General features: G+C 34.3%; 1 protein-coding gene across 1 annotated transcript; it reads left to right on the forward strand.

The window, feature by feature from the left end:
• Positions 1-1,926: 1,926 nt before the first annotated feature.
• Positions 1,927-16,284, forward strand: LOC139982936 (uncharacterized). Its single transcript, XM_071996146.1, has 19 exons — positions 1,927-2,304; positions 2,666-2,995; positions 7,697-8,008; positions 8,363-8,662; positions 9,114-9,143; positions 9,416-9,445; positions 9,829-9,918; positions 10,190-10,214; positions 10,436-10,503; positions 10,596-10,638; positions 11,040-11,104; positions 11,361-11,528; positions 11,782-11,892; positions 12,529-12,686; positions 13,120-13,239; positions 13,662-13,776; positions 14,276-14,369; positions 15,638-15,719; positions 16,022-16,284. The coding sequence occupies exons 1-19, from the start codon at positions 1,968-1,970 to the stop codon at positions 16,103-16,105; spliced, it is 2,562 nt and encodes an 853-aa protein (XP_071852247.1). The 5' UTR covers positions 1,927-1,967; the 3' UTR covers positions 16,106-16,284.
• Positions 16,285-18,841: the final 2,557 nt, after the last annotated feature.

Here is an 18,841-nt window from a genome sequence, read left to right on the forward strand (position 1 = left end):
GAAAGGTTAAGTCAGGTTAAGGCTGTCAGAGCATCTAGTTCCCTTAAAACGTTAACTCCGTTTCTAGATGGTGAAGGGCTTCTCAGGGTATGTGGCCGTTTGAAAGAGTTTGACAGCAAACACCCGTGTATAATATCTGGTAGACATCCTATTGCTGGGTCTATTGTTAAGGACGCACACAGTATCGCCCATGTTGGTATTGAGTGGGTGCTAGGTATAGTAAGGAAGGATTTTTGGGTTACTAAGGGAAGGCCGTTGATCTAGAGGATTGTTTTACTTGAATCGGCATTCTCATCTTAAGTGTTTGCAAGCATTATCGTTGAAATTCCATGTAAATACATTTTGTTTTAATCTTCGTTATTGAGCTGTCAGGTGTGTGAGGCTTTATAGTTGTTTACTTGGTTTAGAAGCTTTACGTCACAATTTTGATTGCTAAAGCTGTTTGGAGTTTAATGTACATCGATGGTGTGTTTTAGGTATTCTAGGCAATGTTGTACTTAAATATGACGTATTCCAGTAGGGGGAGTGTCATCGTTGCCGATGTGTGCTATTTGCTTAGCGTGACCAAAGGGAAATTTCCGCTTGGTCGAGGTCGGGCAGAGATCAATACTGCCCATTTACTAGTTGCCTTTCATTTCCACCTCCTCGATTTGCATATTTATGTAATCGATGTATACTTGCGTATTTTGTGAAGTACACATGCTTTATTCCTCTCCTGGTTCAGAGAGGCGTCGCACGTGCTCCTATAGCACTGTTCCTTAGTATGTAAGTATTCTAATTGTTTTATACAAGTATTAAGGGGCTTGGTTTTGTAATTGTGTATCTCTTTTAATATCTCATTATAGATATTTTCCTTTAATGTGATTTTGCTGTATGCTTGTGCCTGTTATTTTGATTGCCTTTTTTGTGTATTTGTTGTTTGCTTATTTGTAAGAGTATCTGGAGTAGAATATATCGCCAGAGGTTAATACTTTGTTGGTGTTCTGTACATTCCCCAGAAAGCCGCCGTTAACCCCAGAAAGCCGCCGTTAACCCCAGAAAGCCGCCGTTAATCCCTGTTAACCCCTGTTCACCGCAGTTTGTCGTGCTGTTGGTTTTGCCCCTTTAACGATTGTAAGTTAATTATCAAGAATGTAATTGTCGCCAATCTTTCTCTGTCTTATTTCATGCAGCCAAATGTTATTTGTTATATTTCTTCCTTTTGTGCATTGTTTTATAAGGAGTAATTTAATGCATTTTTATGTTATTTTTATGTTATGATTGATTTGTTCAATTCATATGTTTATTTCACCAATGTTTGTATATTGATGTTTAGATATCTTTACTTTCTAGTTTTCACATGGTCTTGTTCAAACCACGCGTGTGAATAAATGGGCTAAAACATACAACCACCTGTTCAGCTTCATTGAGCGTCGTCTCGGTGACATAAAGTAATAGTTATGACTTGGATGTTCTTGTGAAAACCATACTAGTTTAATGCTCTCAACATGTATTATCAAAGTAATTCAAGGAGCCACCTTCGGCAGCCGTACAAAATTCTTAAGTAGCGGGGAAAGCTGAATTTCGACGATTTATTCTTATTACAACAACATTAGGTACCAATGTTTAACTGTGTCCTTTACACCAAGCCACGATCAGTGACTTCACCTGAAAAGTTTAACTCTATTCAAAGAAATTCCACTGTTCGTACTTCAAAAGTATCTTTCTAGATGGATCCGAATAAAATCATACTTAAACGGGGTAAAAAATCGCCAATAATTGTTAAGTGGCGTCATAAAGAAGTGACTGTACATTTTGTAAGCTGGTTTCAGATCATTTCTATGGGACAATTTATCGGCATCCGTACCTTAGTAAGTACACGTGACTGTATACGTTAATAAAATGTCGCGTTGTTAGAATTATCCTCATTGTTATATTCCATGCTAAGACAATGATATTTGGATCACACAATATTTTAGAAAATTAACATGGAAGCAACTATCTACGTATCTTTCCAAGTGTTTGTCATCCTTAACATGGCCCATGCTACAATGCCAGATGGTGTATTGACTTACCGAAAAGCGCTTCATGGATCTGTTTTGTTTAATGTTGGTCTCACCGAGGAAGATAACACAATTTTATGGAAATTTCAAAAAGATATTCTCTTTTTAGAAGGTCTATTGCTCCGTAGGGAATTGAGCGAGAGTTTGCACTTGCTTCAAAATATGTCATTATACATCCAGCCGATCTCGTTGTTGAATATTGGAAAGTACGAATGCATCAAGAACCACGAGACTTTGCTAACGTTTTTCTTAGACGTGGAAGGTTAGTAATAGTTTGTGTTGTCACGTATGTCACTAAGGCCACTACTGATCTATCATTCCAATTTCGTTTTGTAGGGTTGCTTTTTTGTTTGTATTTTTCTTACTGAAGAGGAGAGGATGGAGCGGCTGGGGGTAGCTGGCTTAAGAGACGGGTTGTCCTTGTTAAACAGTGTAGACTATACATACTAGTTTCATTCATTCACCGATGAACAGATATGATATATCGCCAAGTGAGAAAAACATGTTTCTAAATAATAAATCCCTCCTTTGTTTCGTGCTATAAATTAAAATCATATTAAGTGTCTAGTTGCATTTCCTTAACATATCGTCTTTCTTTTAAACTTCTTTCTTGTCACCATCAGTTCCCCCGACTTTATCTATGACTGTAGACGGGCGTTCATACCATGATAATGGAGATACGCTTTACATACCTTACAATAAAACCATACATGTATCATGTTACGCTACCGGTGGCAGACCTGCAGTGAATCTATCTATTGCGGTGGATAATGAAGAATTATCATCATCAGATAGCTACACTACAACCAATGCAATTTTGAACGGCAGCACTTTTGACACAAGGATAATGTTTGCACTACGAACAGCCAAAGAAACAGGAAATATTTCGTGTCATAGTAGCGGTTTAAGCTATTACTCAGAACAACAGCTGGATCTGAGCTACACAACTTATGGTAAGAACATTTTATCAATAACGAGTTTGTATACTTAAAAATGTAAATGAACATATTGTTACAAAATATGTAAATTATGAAATTAGTAGCAAATTAAAACCATTTATTTTAAACTATGGACGTCCTACAATAGGTTTTTATTCTGTAGCGATAGGCCACTTTTTTTTTTATAAAATCCGATTGTTGATAGGAAGAGCGAATGAGGGAATTGGATATTTTTTTTTTTTAAACCAAAACTGCAAGCAATGAAGCGTAAATCGGGATTTCGTGCTCTATGTCATTTCAGACATTTAGTGACAAATTAAGTAAGAACAAATTCACATGTTGCGAAAAGACGACGGGACATTATATTGTATTATTATATGTTTAATTATGCTTATGTAAAATAGATTCAGTACTATTAATAATGCACAAAGACATTTGGTTGCTTATTGATGTTAAGAATCGTATTTCGACATAAAAATTATTTTAAATATCAGAACTTGGAAAATATATCAGAAAGAAGCTGCGATGTAAGGATAACGATTTGAAATTCAAAGGATTGTAATGAGATTTAGCACTTCAAGTGATTCAAGCGAAATGCTCACTTTTGGAAGTCGACATGCGTTTAAAATTCCTATTTTACGTGTAATGTTAAGTACCCCATTTTAAAATATGTTACCAGACAGTCAATGCATCATCGTGTACCAATTCCCCACTGAATGCAAATGTTCTACAAGCATGGGAATATCTGCTGGATGAAAACACGGAGGATATTAATTCCAGCCCAATACATTTTTGTTTATGCTTTTTATTTTTGCTCATACCTTTTAATGTCAAGACAAATTGCGTTCAACACGAACTGCCTAAATTGTTTGCTATACATGGGAATGAGAAATGGTATCGCTTACCAATTATTTGATGATAGTTAACATGATAAATTGTATCAGTCTGTATATACAGAAGTTGTTGATGGTCCTAAGCCTGTTTTTATTTCAACATAAATAATACAGTAGTTTGGACACAATTTTTTTTTTCTGCGATGCGATCTTTCTGTGGAATATCAAGTACGGTTAGAAAAGAAGTTCACTTGAAAAAACATGGTCATATGAATACACACACAATGGGAATATTATAGAATTATTCTGTTTTTCCTATTAGAAATTGTTACAAAAATAATTCAGATTTAATTTATATTGACGGAGTAGAAATATAACGTATTTCACAACAACATGCATGAATTAAAAGGTTTAAGATGTTAATATTTTGAAAATAAGCTAATATGCCTACTGTAAGATAATGTCACTTTATTGTCGTCTTTATTGCCAGTTTAATCAGTATTTATTATTAATATACTCTTTTGATAGGTTTATAGTTCGTAATGTAATCAGTTCATAATGTAATCAGTTCTCATGTAACTACATTGTCGTACATATGTCATTAATATCTTTCTTTTAGTCTGGATAGTATAATGCGCATATGCTGTGTGCTAGATTGATATTGTAATGACTGAACGAGGAAATGACTTTCAGAAGATCGTAATCAGTTTCACATGATGTACCTCTTTACTACAATATAGCTTTCAATACATGTAGTGTGCACATTAAGATGTAAAAGCAATGCTAAGACTGTTTACCGATCTCGTGTTATTAAGGTCTTCGTTAACGATACTCCTTGTCTACTATTCTCAACTGTTTTTCTCTCACTCGTAGTATTCCTTGAATCAGTGGACGCAACACTGTGTAGGGACAAGACAAGTATGCATGGTGATGATGAATTTTGTTTGTAATTTCTTGTCAAATGGGAAAATGGATGACACTACTCTCTGTCACAATATTTATAATAAAGTCATATACTGTCCTTTACATTGGTCAAGAAACACTTTCTTACCCATTTGTATTCAGTATAGAAATATATCAATTCCAATCTTAGAAATTACAATACATTTCAAATGTCTGGGTTGACTGTATCTTAAATAATTAAAACCGATATTTGACTTACCCTTCCAAGGATAATGAATATAAATAGACGTATTGTATGACTGGACTTTTTCATTACGGGAATGGTGTTCAACGAAGCATCTTTTCTTGTTTATCATGTTAAACATGAGTGATTTAACCTTCAAGGCATTGTAGATTACCTTACAACATAATGATTAAAAAAGCTGTATTATATACACAGACGAACATCATTTCTGTGTTTTTTTAAGAAATAACAAAGAAATAAAACACCTGTTTCTTTTATAACTAAAGCCGTCCTTAAACAGACCTGGGTTTTGAAGCTATAAGTTATAAGTATAAGCATTATCACAACATATGTTGTTTATGATACGAACAAAAACTAACGAGGTAAAAAAAAAGCTCAAACTGCAAGTAAATTGGGTTTTCTTGCTCTATTTTTGGGAAAGTTACGTATGTGACACAGACGGAGAACTAGTTGACATACTGTTTTTTTGTTAAGCAAAAACAAATTAACGGTTTCTTTGATAACTACAGACTGGGTCTTGACATTATAAACCGCAATATTATAACACGTGTAGCGTATTCATACGAAAAACAAATGATCAAGGTTAGATAGAAAAGAAAGAGAAACTTAAAGTGCAAGTAAGTTGGGTTTTTGTGCGCTTTCGTTTCGGATGTTTCGTATGTGATATAGACTAAGCATAGTTGGCATATTGTTTATAGACGGTGTTACACTTTACCCTGTTATTAATTATACAGCAAGGACTATTTCCCCCAAAAAATGTAAAGTCGAGAGGCTTACATGCAATTCAATTATTATATTTACCAGTAATAACGCGTACAAGCTTCATTTGTTCATGTGCCTTGGTCATTCTGAGTTGCAGCTTTCATTTAGTTTACATTTTATAAGGTGATATATCCGTTTTGCGAACGTTTCTCTCTTGCTGCATGACTCTCTATAATTACACACACACATCAATACAACAGATTGAATATTATCTTGGAAATTGGGTCAATTTTTGCTTCATTTTAATATATTGGTGTGTTGGATCATTGACATGCTGTTATGTATTGGGAGGGTGTAAGCGTAGTCACGTCAGTCGGTAATTTTCCAAATAACTTTTTCGATATGATACGAAAGCTAATTTATTTGTATTTTTATTATTGCAATATTTAATGAGGGTAGTCCTGTTCAGTGCATAAGCACTGCTTTCCAGAGGAGCCCTCAATACAAATTACATATTCAATAGTATGCAGTAGAAAAATGGTAAACGGCAAAAAGATAGACTAACAAATATCAAGCATCAAAACAAAATATATAAGTTTTCATATTGCGTTTCAAAATATTAACATTTGGCAAGCATTTCAAATATTTGGGAAGACTGTTCCACGACCTGCCTCCAGAAAATTTAAAGGACCTTTTGCCATTCCCGTATATAATAGTAGCAAGTAAAATATAAGTAGAGCAGCTGGATCTAGTTCTGTACGAATGGCTATCTCTCAGTAGAATTGTATTACCAGTAAGGTAGTCTAGAGCCAGGCCGTGGACACATATATACATTAGAATATTCCTGAAATATAATGCACGTTGACGAACATTTAGCCATTCAGAAAAGAATGTATGTAACATGCACATCCCGAAGCCCACACCACAGGACTAGTGTAGCTGCACGATTTTGAAGAACCTGAACCTGGTCAACCAATTATTAGTCGCTGTTATCCAAACGTCAGAACGATAATCAATATGGGGTACACTTAGAGCGTTGTACATAGTATTACGTGTATGCTGGTCAACACATTAACTAAGTATTTTTAAAATATCCAGTTTCTGTGATATTTTTGCAGTAATGTCGCCATTATGTTTATTTCCATTTAAGAAACGGGTCGAGCCACCTACCCAGGAATCTAATTAATACATATTTCCAAGAATATCATCATCAAGCTTTACATTCAGGGGATTAACATGTTTTTTTCTTATAATTTTAGAAGAACCAAACGTCATAACCTTGGTTTAAGAAGCATTAGGTGCATTAGCATTAGCATCAGCATATTAGTGTTCATCCAATCAGAAACAGCTTTCAGACACTTATGACACTTTCAATGTTATGACACTTTCAATATCTGATTCCTTTTCTTGAACTATGCATGATGACATCATCATCAGTATTAAGAAAAACCTTACAATTCGAAACTACAGTAGGAAGGTCATTAATAAAAATGAGAAACAATAGTGGACCTAATGTCGATTCATAGGGTAACCAATTGTAACAGGTTTGCATCAGATTTAACCGCATCAATAATAGTAATTTGTTCTCTATTTGTCATGCAATTAGAGAACCAGGTCAGCTTATCATCCCGTATCCCATAATATGATAATTTACGTATAAGAACCTCATGGTTGACTGCATCAAAGGCCTTTTTAGTTCCAACAACACAGCAACAGCTGAGTATATGTGTATTACATTAGTGTTAGTATTGTGAGTAGATGCAATTTAACTCACGTAGGGTAATACAGATAATTTATCAAAATTGTTTAAACAAATTTAACGTAATGACAACCTTCCTGCAAATTTTCTCATAAAAATCCTCAGTTATATACTTTCAACGTAGCCAAGCTGCTAACCGAGTGATTGCAAGGGGGGGGGGGGGGTGAGCGTCAACATGTGCAGGTTTACAACAGCGACGCAAGTTCTCAAACTTGGAAAAAGTGGCTTCTTTGTCAAATCATTCACAGAAATGTTTACTTCTTTAATTTACGCAGTACCTCCAAGGTTGTCACTGAAGATCAATGAATTTCCACCTAATCAATCTTACGTCTGGGTTCCCCAGTATGAGCTGACGGTTATAACGTGCTTTGCCTGGGACGCGAAGCCGAAGGTGAACCTTTCCTGGGTTATAAATGATCGCGATAGGATTTATACACAGACTCATGTTACAGAAGGTGATACACCACTATATCATTCAAAATCTCTGCTGGATTATATTCCAACCCAAGTAAATGAATCGATTTCATGCTATGGCAGTAGTGTGACAACATCAGAGTACCATGTGGCAGTGTCACTCTATACCTATGGTAAGTTAATAGTATCATATATCACAACACACTAAGAAGCAAAGAGATGGCAAACAAAATATTGTTGAATTGAATTCCCGCAACTTTGTAAATGTTAGAGCAAATAGTAGTCGGTATTATAAACAGGTTTTTTTGTAAATTATTTTTGTTAACTTCCATAGCGTTAACATCTGTTCACTTGATTATATTTAGTAATATCTCATTGTTTTACGTTTCCCTACAAAACTGGAGAATTATCTGTTTTCCTGTCTGTTGTGCTCAATATTCAAATACAATATACAAGTATCATATTAATTCTACATTAAACGAGCGCAGATTATAATATTACATATGTGCTTCTTTTGCTGATGAAAGTATTTCCACAGCTTTACATTACTTTGAATGGAGAAAGAACTGAGAAGATGTATGTTACTGCTGGAGAGAATTTAACAGTCATTTGTCATGCTGATGGTGCAAGACCTACTGCAGTGTTATCATTCAATGACCGCAATGAAGTTGTGACTGAAATGGCACTAACCACAAATACGTCCAGAAGAATATCGTTCGTTTTGATAAATCCGCTGAAAGAAGAGAATATCACATGTACGAGTACACAACGACGAGACGGAGAATGTGATCTCACAACATTTGTCACCACCACAGTTACTCTGTCTGGTAAGCTAAAAATAAAACGTTCACCACGTTACATAGACACAGATCTACACATTCATAGCCTAAGAGGAATAAACACCCTAACAATGAGTGTTTATACCATTTCCCGATGTATCCGGTTTACAAGAAATACACATTAGAATATGTTTAAGTTGTTAAATTGGGTGACATTCAACACCATCTGTCGTTCAGTCAGTCTGTTTAATTGATGGACTTCAATTGTTTAACGTATAATAAAATATGGTATAAAAGTACACCCTTAGAATAATAGCACTGTATTTTAACTGTCTACAACATTTCAATGTTAATTTCGTTCCTCAAGATATCCTCCCATACATATAACCCATTCTGATGATGAAGAACACTTATCCCGCAATCTGTTTAATTTAAGTGATGTAAATAGTTCAAAAGTATATGAAACATATTCTCATATCATCCTCTGTTTTTTCTTCAGACGAGTCGACAACACAACCAACAATTCCAGGCTATATCAATGATGATCTATAATGTCTTTAATGCTTTGAATTTGTTGATACCTATATCATATATTAATTTATGTTGGTTTGTTTGTTGTATATTTTGCCTTGTTGTTTTCGTTATGAAATGATCATTGAGTTATCATCTAATTGAGCACTTTTACATTGAATTTCAAAGTCGGTTATTACAAAGTGTCGTTTCTTTTACTTCTTGCTTAAATTCACCAGCTACAGAGTATCATATGTTTTTAACCGCCAAACGGTCTTAATTTTCTTTCAGATAAACCAACGGCAGAACCACTTTATGCAGGTTTTCTTTCATTCAGTTATTTACGTAATGCCAATAGATTAATTAAGGATGGTTGATCAGTAGCAATACTGATACAGAGTGGAATTTATTGATAAACACTCTAGTCTTGATACTGTATGCTTTGTCTTACTTTAATAATCACACGTTGTTACCGCCGTAGTTATTCCTGTAAAATACCGAAATAGGAGTGAAAAGAACCTCTGACGTAATTCTTTGTGTCTTTTTTTCTGTATAAGAGTATGCACTATCATGTGAAAATAGTTTACTGCCCAACAGTTCCATGATTGTATTCGAGGATGTTAACTGGTATATGATATGTAGATGCATCAACATGTTTCCATAAACTTTTAAGATATCTGGGAAATTATCAACTTTCTTTACAGGATATCTTCAATGGATCATACTGAGTATTGCTATTCTGTTACTCTGTTTCTTGTTTGTCTGTACATATAAGATAACAATGAAGATAAGAGGTAAGTTAAGTTGTTTAAAATCGATATGATATGCTATATCTTAAGTTCAGTTGTCATGAACGAAAATGGCGGATGTGTTAACTTTACAATAAAGAAATGAAGACCACCAATTTGAAGTAGTCTTATGATTTATCCAGATTGACTGTAGATACCTGGTTGTAGGTTGTGTAAAATGACATATTTTAATGTTTGCTTATAGATCCGTTGAAGATCATATAATTGAAGAATAATTATCGTATTGACACTTTTAATATTTCCATATTTTCTGCAGCTTCGTCGTCTGTTAATTTGTCAACGTAAGGCTTTTTTGTCCATTTATTTGTGTATGATTGTTTACATACTTCTAAGCTGTCGACTTTTTCTACATTGAAGAGGCCTTTTTTTATTAAAATTGTATTCCCAGCACCCAAAATCCAAATCGGATTTTGAATAATGACCGATATATTGATAGATAAGATACATTTTTAGGGAACTGGATTTTCCACAGCAATAACAATCATACATATGATCTATTTAGAGACGCAGATACAACCATCGGCGGTACAACTCAACTGCACCTCAACACCTTACCGGCTGACCAACCACGTAAGTGAAAAAAATATATATATTAGGTATCATATTCATATCGTTACTATCTTGATATCTTCTTCACTGCTACATTTCTGTCTTTACTTTAGTTTTACAGAATTCGTTACAAGGGAGTTTCAAAAACAAACAGAAGTAAGGACTAAAATATTTTGGCCAAATGCAATTAATACTATTTGGAATATAAGTTGTGGTTCTTGTTTGCGTGAATTTAGAAAGCTGCGTATGTGGCTAAATGAGTTAATTTAAGAGCTGATTAATTTATGTTACTGCATTCCTAATAATTTATATTTATATTTAATATGGCATATTACGTAAACAATATGGTTATAATTACCGTGTCATAACCGTAATTGTGCATACTGTAAGAATTTAATGATATTCAATTATTTTCTTAATAGAAATGTGTTTGTTCAATTAGATTTTGAGGAGTTGAAGGTATCTTCAGATACTTCTAATAAGCTTTGTTACCGTCTTCTTTAATGTGGACAAGTTACGAGATGACACTTTTCCTTCATGTCTTTATTTCTTATCAGATCAGATCTTCCAAGTATTCCAAGCGACGAAAGCAATTCCATCCACTCTAGTAGCAGTGAAAGCAGTAAGTTGATTTTATCGTAATATGTTAATTGCGGCACAGTGCATAACTTAATGATAAATGCTAACATATTATTGTATTGTTATATGTATTTAACAACATTTAAATACAAACAAGCATATCGCTGTTGATATATTCTGTCACTGCCTTTTCCAATTCTACCTTATTGTGTTTTTACCTATTACCTATATAAACCTTTACATATTTTTAAACAAATATGAACATGTTTTTGCTTCTTACGTCCGCTTCTGCTCTACAGATTATTACTCTGTGGCAGAGGAAAGAGGGAAGATGGACAGAATATTTAAAGAGAGTGAGTTCAGCATCTTATTAAATATAAAGGTCGGAACAATATACAATAGATGGATGGGTACTATAAGAATGTCCAGTGACGTCAACAAATGCGCGTTTCTGACGACAATCGCAGGTAAGTCGCAGCATGATTGTTGAAAGCCTTTATGTTCACTCGTGTGTTTCAAGTGTAAAAATGTTAACGAGAACCTTCCGCTTGTGTTGAAGTATTGCGGCTAGGAATGTAAACAGTGAATTTATATATTTTAATACCACATGCAGTTCGTGTATTTGTAAGTCAGTTACCTTACATAGAAATGTTCCTTTCTTGCTAAAATCCTATGTGACCCGAAAGATATTGAGTTTTTAACCCCATTTTTCTGCTTTAGAGGGAGTGATAAAGAAAAAAATCATCAATTGGAATGCATTTGTTAAACGTACACTTGATCTACCTACGACCGATCGTCTTACGAGAATTGAGGGACTAGCAGTCGACAAAAGTAAGTTATCCTCTCCTTGTAGAGGCCTAAGTTACACATCAATATTTGTTGCTGTTGGTGATATCATATAAGGAATATACTGTTTCGGTCAAGTAGAACACGATTTAGATAACAGACCGCTATTCTACTTTCTGTTGAAGCATTTTTGGTTAACATATGACAAAATGATAAATTTTCTGGCTAAAGAAATGTTGAAATCACTATTTATTTCCCGATCATCTTTTATAATTATTGAAATATCCATGATCACGGTTTTGAATTTAAATCTATATTTGATAAGTAATCGCTACAGTCAATAAAATTGCCAGCCAAACGCCGAACCATAGGAAGGATGATCCTTTGCTAAGTCTAGAACAAAGCAACTTATTAAGAGGCATTTCCTAGGACAAACCACTACTTGTTACTTTATCAATTGTGTTAACGTGGTGTCAAAAATCAAGGATAATGAAGTTAAAGCAAACTTCAACCACCAGTAAATGGAATAATCGGATCATTCATTGTATGCAATTACGAATAGGAAAGCCTCTCTGACGTAGGCTATACCTATATAGCCAATGGATATGTGTACACGTAACATTCGAGCTGCACGATGTTATACCATCAATTCTGCTTCACACTAGTAGGATTTCATTACAGCCACTCTTTACCTCGTTACCGAACATAATGTCTGTGAGACTTTGGATAGCCGCCTTACACATGACCCGAGTTCACATAGCAGTCCATTTTTAGTACTGGATGTAATGAAACATATCACTGCCATTGTGGAAGGAATAGAATGTTTGCAGTCGTATGGGGTGAGTTTGTGGTATACTCATGTATCAATAATATAGTTGCTTATAAGTATTGTTTTCCAAATATAAAGATGTTGTAATATTATTATCATTATTAACACAATATTTATGGATTACTCTCACGCTTGCGTAAGTATGATAGTTGGGGCACTAATAATTCAGCCTAACAGAATCAACAAAACATGCCACATGACAATTTAAGGAAACGAATTTTATAACCTCTTGGAAATAATTTCTGATGACAACAATCCAAAATCTATTCGTAAAAGTTTAAAAAAATATAATACATCACACCCTGATCACATCAAGCCGACTTTGTTCATCATTCTACTGTTAAAATAGTTCATTGTTTGTATTAATTCTTTGTGTATTATCTTATCTTTGAAAGATCGATATCAGATTTGTTATTCATATCTGGTCCAATTTACTTTAACAGTTTTTACATCCGGGTCTATCAACTAAGAAGGTTCTATACACAAAGGAAGGAATCTGTAAATTATATGATTTCTGTCTTGCTGAAGATGCGTCGAAGATAGTAGCTCTAAAGAAAACACAGGTGATAGTTTTTCTAATAGCAATTTCGAACGTCTAATGTATTTCTAGCTATAGCTTGTTTGATATTTACTTTCATAAAATATTTTCACCTCATTTATGAAACGAAATAACATTTTCAAATAAAGTGTCACCAAACAGAACGTTTCATTAGAGTTAATCAGTATTTCCGTTCCATCATAAACAAACATATGTTATTGCAGGTGACATGTTTATTAACGACTAATGGTTATCACGTTCCATCTTGGTTGTCTCTGATTGTTAACGGTGGTTTTCATTTTTTTCTACAAACAAGAAAAATGATCAAATGTAAAGCAAATAACACCTAAATATTTACTTCTCCATGTTTGTAAATATACCATGCTGCCAATATGAACGAAACAGTCAGTCATAGTAACAGCTTTTCAAATTTCATATTTTTGCCAGATAAATACTGTCTCCTTAAATCAGTTTCCTCCTGAATCTTTCTTCCGTAATGAATACACTCCAGAGAGTGATGTGTGGTCCACAGCTGTAGTAATATGGGAGATCTTATCAAGGGGTAAATAAAGTGTACACATATAATATGTTTATGAGTCATATATATATATATATATAGCATGATCGTTATCATAATATAGTGTTACTACCATTTGTGCATGTAAGAAAGACAACAATTCTTCGATTAACATTTGGTTAAGGTGAAATTACAAATGACCGTAGCAATTTTGGAAAGGTGTCTTGCTCGTATTTTCATAGTGTCATGACTTATTGTAAGGTTATCGATAATAACATCGTTTGAAAAATCGACCTAAAATATTACATGCAATCTAGATAGTAACGTTCATGCTAATAGTATCTTAATATGGAAAATAATGTGGGTTAGAGAAACATTGTACTGCAATGAGCGCTGTATTTGTTTAGTTCCTGTGTATTACAATTAACAAAGTTATTGCTAACGTTTTTTTTCCCTTTTTTAATGTACAAAACACTATCACATAAAATGAAATGTATCTGAAAATAGCTAGCATTGTTATAACTTCTCTGAATTTTTCCCGAAGGAGAACATCCATTTCCAGTAGATGAAGATAGAAAACCCGGCCAAGATGTTAAAGCACCGACGTTGAATTGGCCTCAAAGATACTTACAGCTGAGGTATAATTTACCCACAAAATTGACTTAATATAATGTCAATCGTTTATCATTTATTCATCAAATTTATTATCATGCCTGTGAATTATTGTTATAATTCACATGGAAATACGACAAATCAATGAAGATCATTCTCTTTTTCAGCAAAGTTAGTAGACCAGTATTGTCAATAAAAGAACCATGCATGATAATGGTACTTTAACAATATGTAATAGTTACAAAACCACTACTACCAGATAAGCAATTTAACCACGAGTTTAATCAATCTGGAGAAACTATCACACAGTAAATACGCGCGTACGCGCGTACCATGTATGGAGGGTCATGTGATGTGTTCCAGGGTGGTACTAATATACTACTCTCCCTATTACGCATGATGATTTCACCCAACTAGTGCGTAAATGTGTTTGCGTGCTTTGAGCAGCAGACGACACCCGTTACCTAGCAATAACCGTGCCTGTAGCCTAACGTGATAGCTATATTCCCGTCGAGCAGCATTAGGCTCTGTTCCATGGCGAATTCCGTGGTTGCACTGAACTAAACATTTCCCCACATTTCCCATTTCTACATTCACTTATAGCAAGTAGTAATAACGTTAGGCCATATGAGACAAAGCTTGACCCTGGAGCTGTATTAATAAGTAAGATCTATTATGTAGAAGGCCTGCCTTCATTCAAGAGAATAAGGTTGAACGTTAGCATATTAGCACTATTTCGAAGGCCTGAAGTACCAGTACCTCCTTATGCCGTTAGTTCCCATGTCCGATCCGTCTTGGTGCAAATCTTTACGAAGTCACTAACACTATTCCCGAACTGCTACAGAGAAATATCAGTTTGGTACCACCCTGGAACACATCACATGACCCTCCATACATGGTACGCGCGCACCCAATTGACATGAATCCTCCAGATTCATTTACCTCAATGAATTTAACGCAAACAAACAGTAGTGAAACATTATAATTATCATTTGGTTCAACCAAACGCTTGTCACAGATCTAATGGATGAAATGGCATGTTAATATTTAAGTGAACGGACACTAAATGTATGAATAGGATAACTTAAATATTGTCTTACATCTTAATAGCAGAGTGTTAAGATATCAATTAAAATTGATATATGTTTTATTGTTAAACAGTTTGTATGTTTTATTTTAGGATAACCTCTTATACTTTCGCAAACATTGTTTCTATTCCAAACGTCGATAATCATATCACTGTTGCATAGTAATTGTGTACAGAGTAGGTTTCATTCTACATTTCTTTTGGCAGAAACTTGGTGTTATTTCATTGTTGGCGTCAAGAATGTTCTCTTAGACCTTCAATTCATCAACTTAAAGAATCATTCAAAGCAGTAAGTGAAATCCCCGACTAAAATATATATTTATTTTAAAGGACCAGAAGACACACAACGTAGAGTTGATTTTCTAATGCTTTAAATACAAAACGTTGCAAACTTGCATTTTTTCTACGAAACCGTCGGAGCCAATGTACTTTCAAAAAGTTTAAGTTAATATGTAAAGTCTTTTCTCGAACAGAAAACTCGAATTCGAAAATGAAACCTACAACGAGCCAATTGATTGTAATTAAGTCAAGAATTTCAGAACTAAGAAACAACTTTTAATATAATCATGTAATTTCTGTTCATGTTCACAGATTTTTGAAACTTTAATAGAAAACAGTTTCTATGAAATACCACTTTCCGAATCATACATACCAATGGGTGGAACTACTCTTTAAAATTAAATTGAGAGAAGAGCAACGAAAATAGATTGACTGTTTCATATGATAGTAGAAATGTTTTGTTGTTGTTGTTGCATTGTGCAATTATAATGGAGATATTGCCCAAACCTCCATTGGCAATATAGAGGGTATTATTCCAATAAACCGATTACTTGGCATATCACAGTTTTTACTCTCATTAATGCCGGAGGATTCCTGTTTTCATGCTAATTTGTGTTGTGGTAGGCCTAGAGGTCTAGTTGATATGACAATACAGTAAGTAAACGCAACGATGAAGAAAACGCAGTGGAAATGTAAGTCTGGATATTATCATGCGTATATGCTGTGTCCTAGTTTGATATAGTTATGACTGAACAAGGAAATGACTTTCAGAAGATCTTAATTAGTTTAATATTATGTTTTTCTTCATTATAAGAAAGTTTTGTGAAGTGTAGTCTGCATATGAATATACTAAACCATTGCTACGACTAATCACCGATCTCGTGTTATTTAGGACTACGTTAACGATATTCCTTGTCTAATATTTCCAACTGTATTATCTTACTCGAAGTATTCCTGGAATAATTAGGCTCAACACTGAGTAGTGACAACACCTATATGCATGATGGTGATACTTTCTTTGGCTTTATTTGGTTTGCTTTGCGTTTTCACATACAGTATGTATCTCAAATAGATCACGAATGAAATGTTATGCTTACGTACTAGTAACTCGCAGCATAATTGTATAAGCCCTTAGTGTCATAACTAGCGGATTTCGTGTATACCTTATATAGACAAATATATTTAATATATAAAGGAATACTCAGAAAGTCACATTCGTATCGCCTTACCTACTGCAAACTGCAACACACATATGTTTCGTAAAGCCTGAAAGCAATTTCACTTCCCACGATTTTCGAAATGTAAAACGAAACGATTTAACAATTAAAACCAGGATATGATCCTGTTTACTCCATTTCACCACTTACACTTGTGACTTAGAATAAGGAAGTACATTACTAATTGTGTTCTACCTTTTCTGCATTTTGAAGGGCGATAGCGAATACGAAGTAAATATTCACTTTCGCTAACTGTTTAAAATTCTCAGAAAAGAAAAATGTAATGCTATTTGAAACCTTTTAATGTATTGTTTTCCATTAAAACATGGTCATTTAACCCAAACACTGCAATTAAAGCTGAAACATGTAATAACAGATTTCCGTGCCATACTCAGACTTTCCGTTTCGCAATGATATAGTTGTATGTTGCCTTAAGGTAAATTGTTCAGCTAACTCGAAGCTAACCTGCTATAAATTGTATTGAATATTTAGTCCAACGCTTTAATAGTAATTCATTGAATCCGATATGACATGCACTGTTCGTTGTGAAGCTCTAAAAAGTAAAGCTTCACCAAAGGATTCATTCACAAATGAGCAACAATTAACATGAATAATGCACTTACCAACAATTAATGAATTTCACTTTATATCTGGTTAATGTATATTTCAAGATTTTACAATAGCTTTTAGCCATGACATTTATAAGGTGGTTATTAAATCGGTCATTGTGGAATGAGTTCTCATATTTACTAGAAACTCTCTTCATGTCGTTACCGATAACCTGAAGTTATGAGGTTTTATAGTTAGCAAGAAATGCACCTTTGAAGGACATTTGCACGCTAGGTCAAATAGCTCATCCGAAGACTTCAAGTTGAGGTGAAATTTCCAGACATGACATAAGTTCATCAAACTTGCGTATGCTTAACGTAGACTATAAATTTGTTCGAAGGCCCTAGCTTTATAATTTAACATGTCATCAATAAAATAATCGATCCGAATCAAAAGGGGTTTATGAAAGGTCGCTTCATAGGAGAAAATATTCGTTGTATTTTAGATGCGATTGATTATACGGATACCATTTCGACTCAAGGGTGCTTAGTGTTTGTTGATTTTGAGAAAGCGTTTGATAAGTTAGAATTGGAATTTGTGTTTAAAACTCCTAGTTCTTTTCGAGTTCGGGAATGACTTTGCTCACTGGATTCGTACTTTATATCTCAACGCCACTGCTTGCGTGTGTAACAATGGTTTTTCTTGCCATTCGTTCCCTATTTTCAGGGGAGTTAGACAGGGTTGCCCATTAAGCCCGTACATTTTTAATTTATGTGCCTAGGTTTTGGCATTAAAAATTTGGAGTAATCAAGTTATTAAAGGTATTACAATTGACAACAATGAAATTCGTATTCTAGAGTATGCTGACGACACGACGCTTTTCCTTGAGGGGAGTGAAGCCTCTTAGGTTGAAATAGTTACAATTTTTAAGCTTCTTGAGAGTACTTCAGGGTTAAGTGTAAACAATGACAACACTTTTATTTATCCCTCGGGTCCTTTTATAAGGAGAAAACCAAACTTTTTCGACATGTTATCCTTTAAATGGACAACTGGTCCAATTACTGTGTCGAGTGTTTCTTTGAAGAGGGGAGATAAAACTCTTTCCCAGCTTAATTTTATTCCCCGACTCTCACGTCTTAAAGGCATTCTTCATATGTGGTCACATCGCGACCTTACTCCTACCGGTAAGATAACGTTGATCAACTCTTTTGCCCTTTCTCAATAAGTGTTCCTTTTTTTTCAAGTTCTTCCTAACCCCCCTCTTCATTTATTAAGAGCCTCAAGTCAATTTTGTTCAATTTATTTGGTCTGGCCAGCCGGATAAGGTTAAGCGTAGTACTCTGATATATCCTATTGCTAAAGGTGG

The sequence above is a fragment of the Apostichopus japonicus genome, chromosome 16 (genome assembly GCF_037975245.1).
Source record: "Apostichopus japonicus isolate 1M-3 chromosome 16, ASM3797524v1, whole genome shotgun sequence".
Classification (NCBI taxonomy): domain Eukaryota; kingdom Metazoa; phylum Echinodermata; class Holothuroidea; order Aspidochirotida; family Stichopodidae; genus Apostichopus; species Apostichopus japonicus.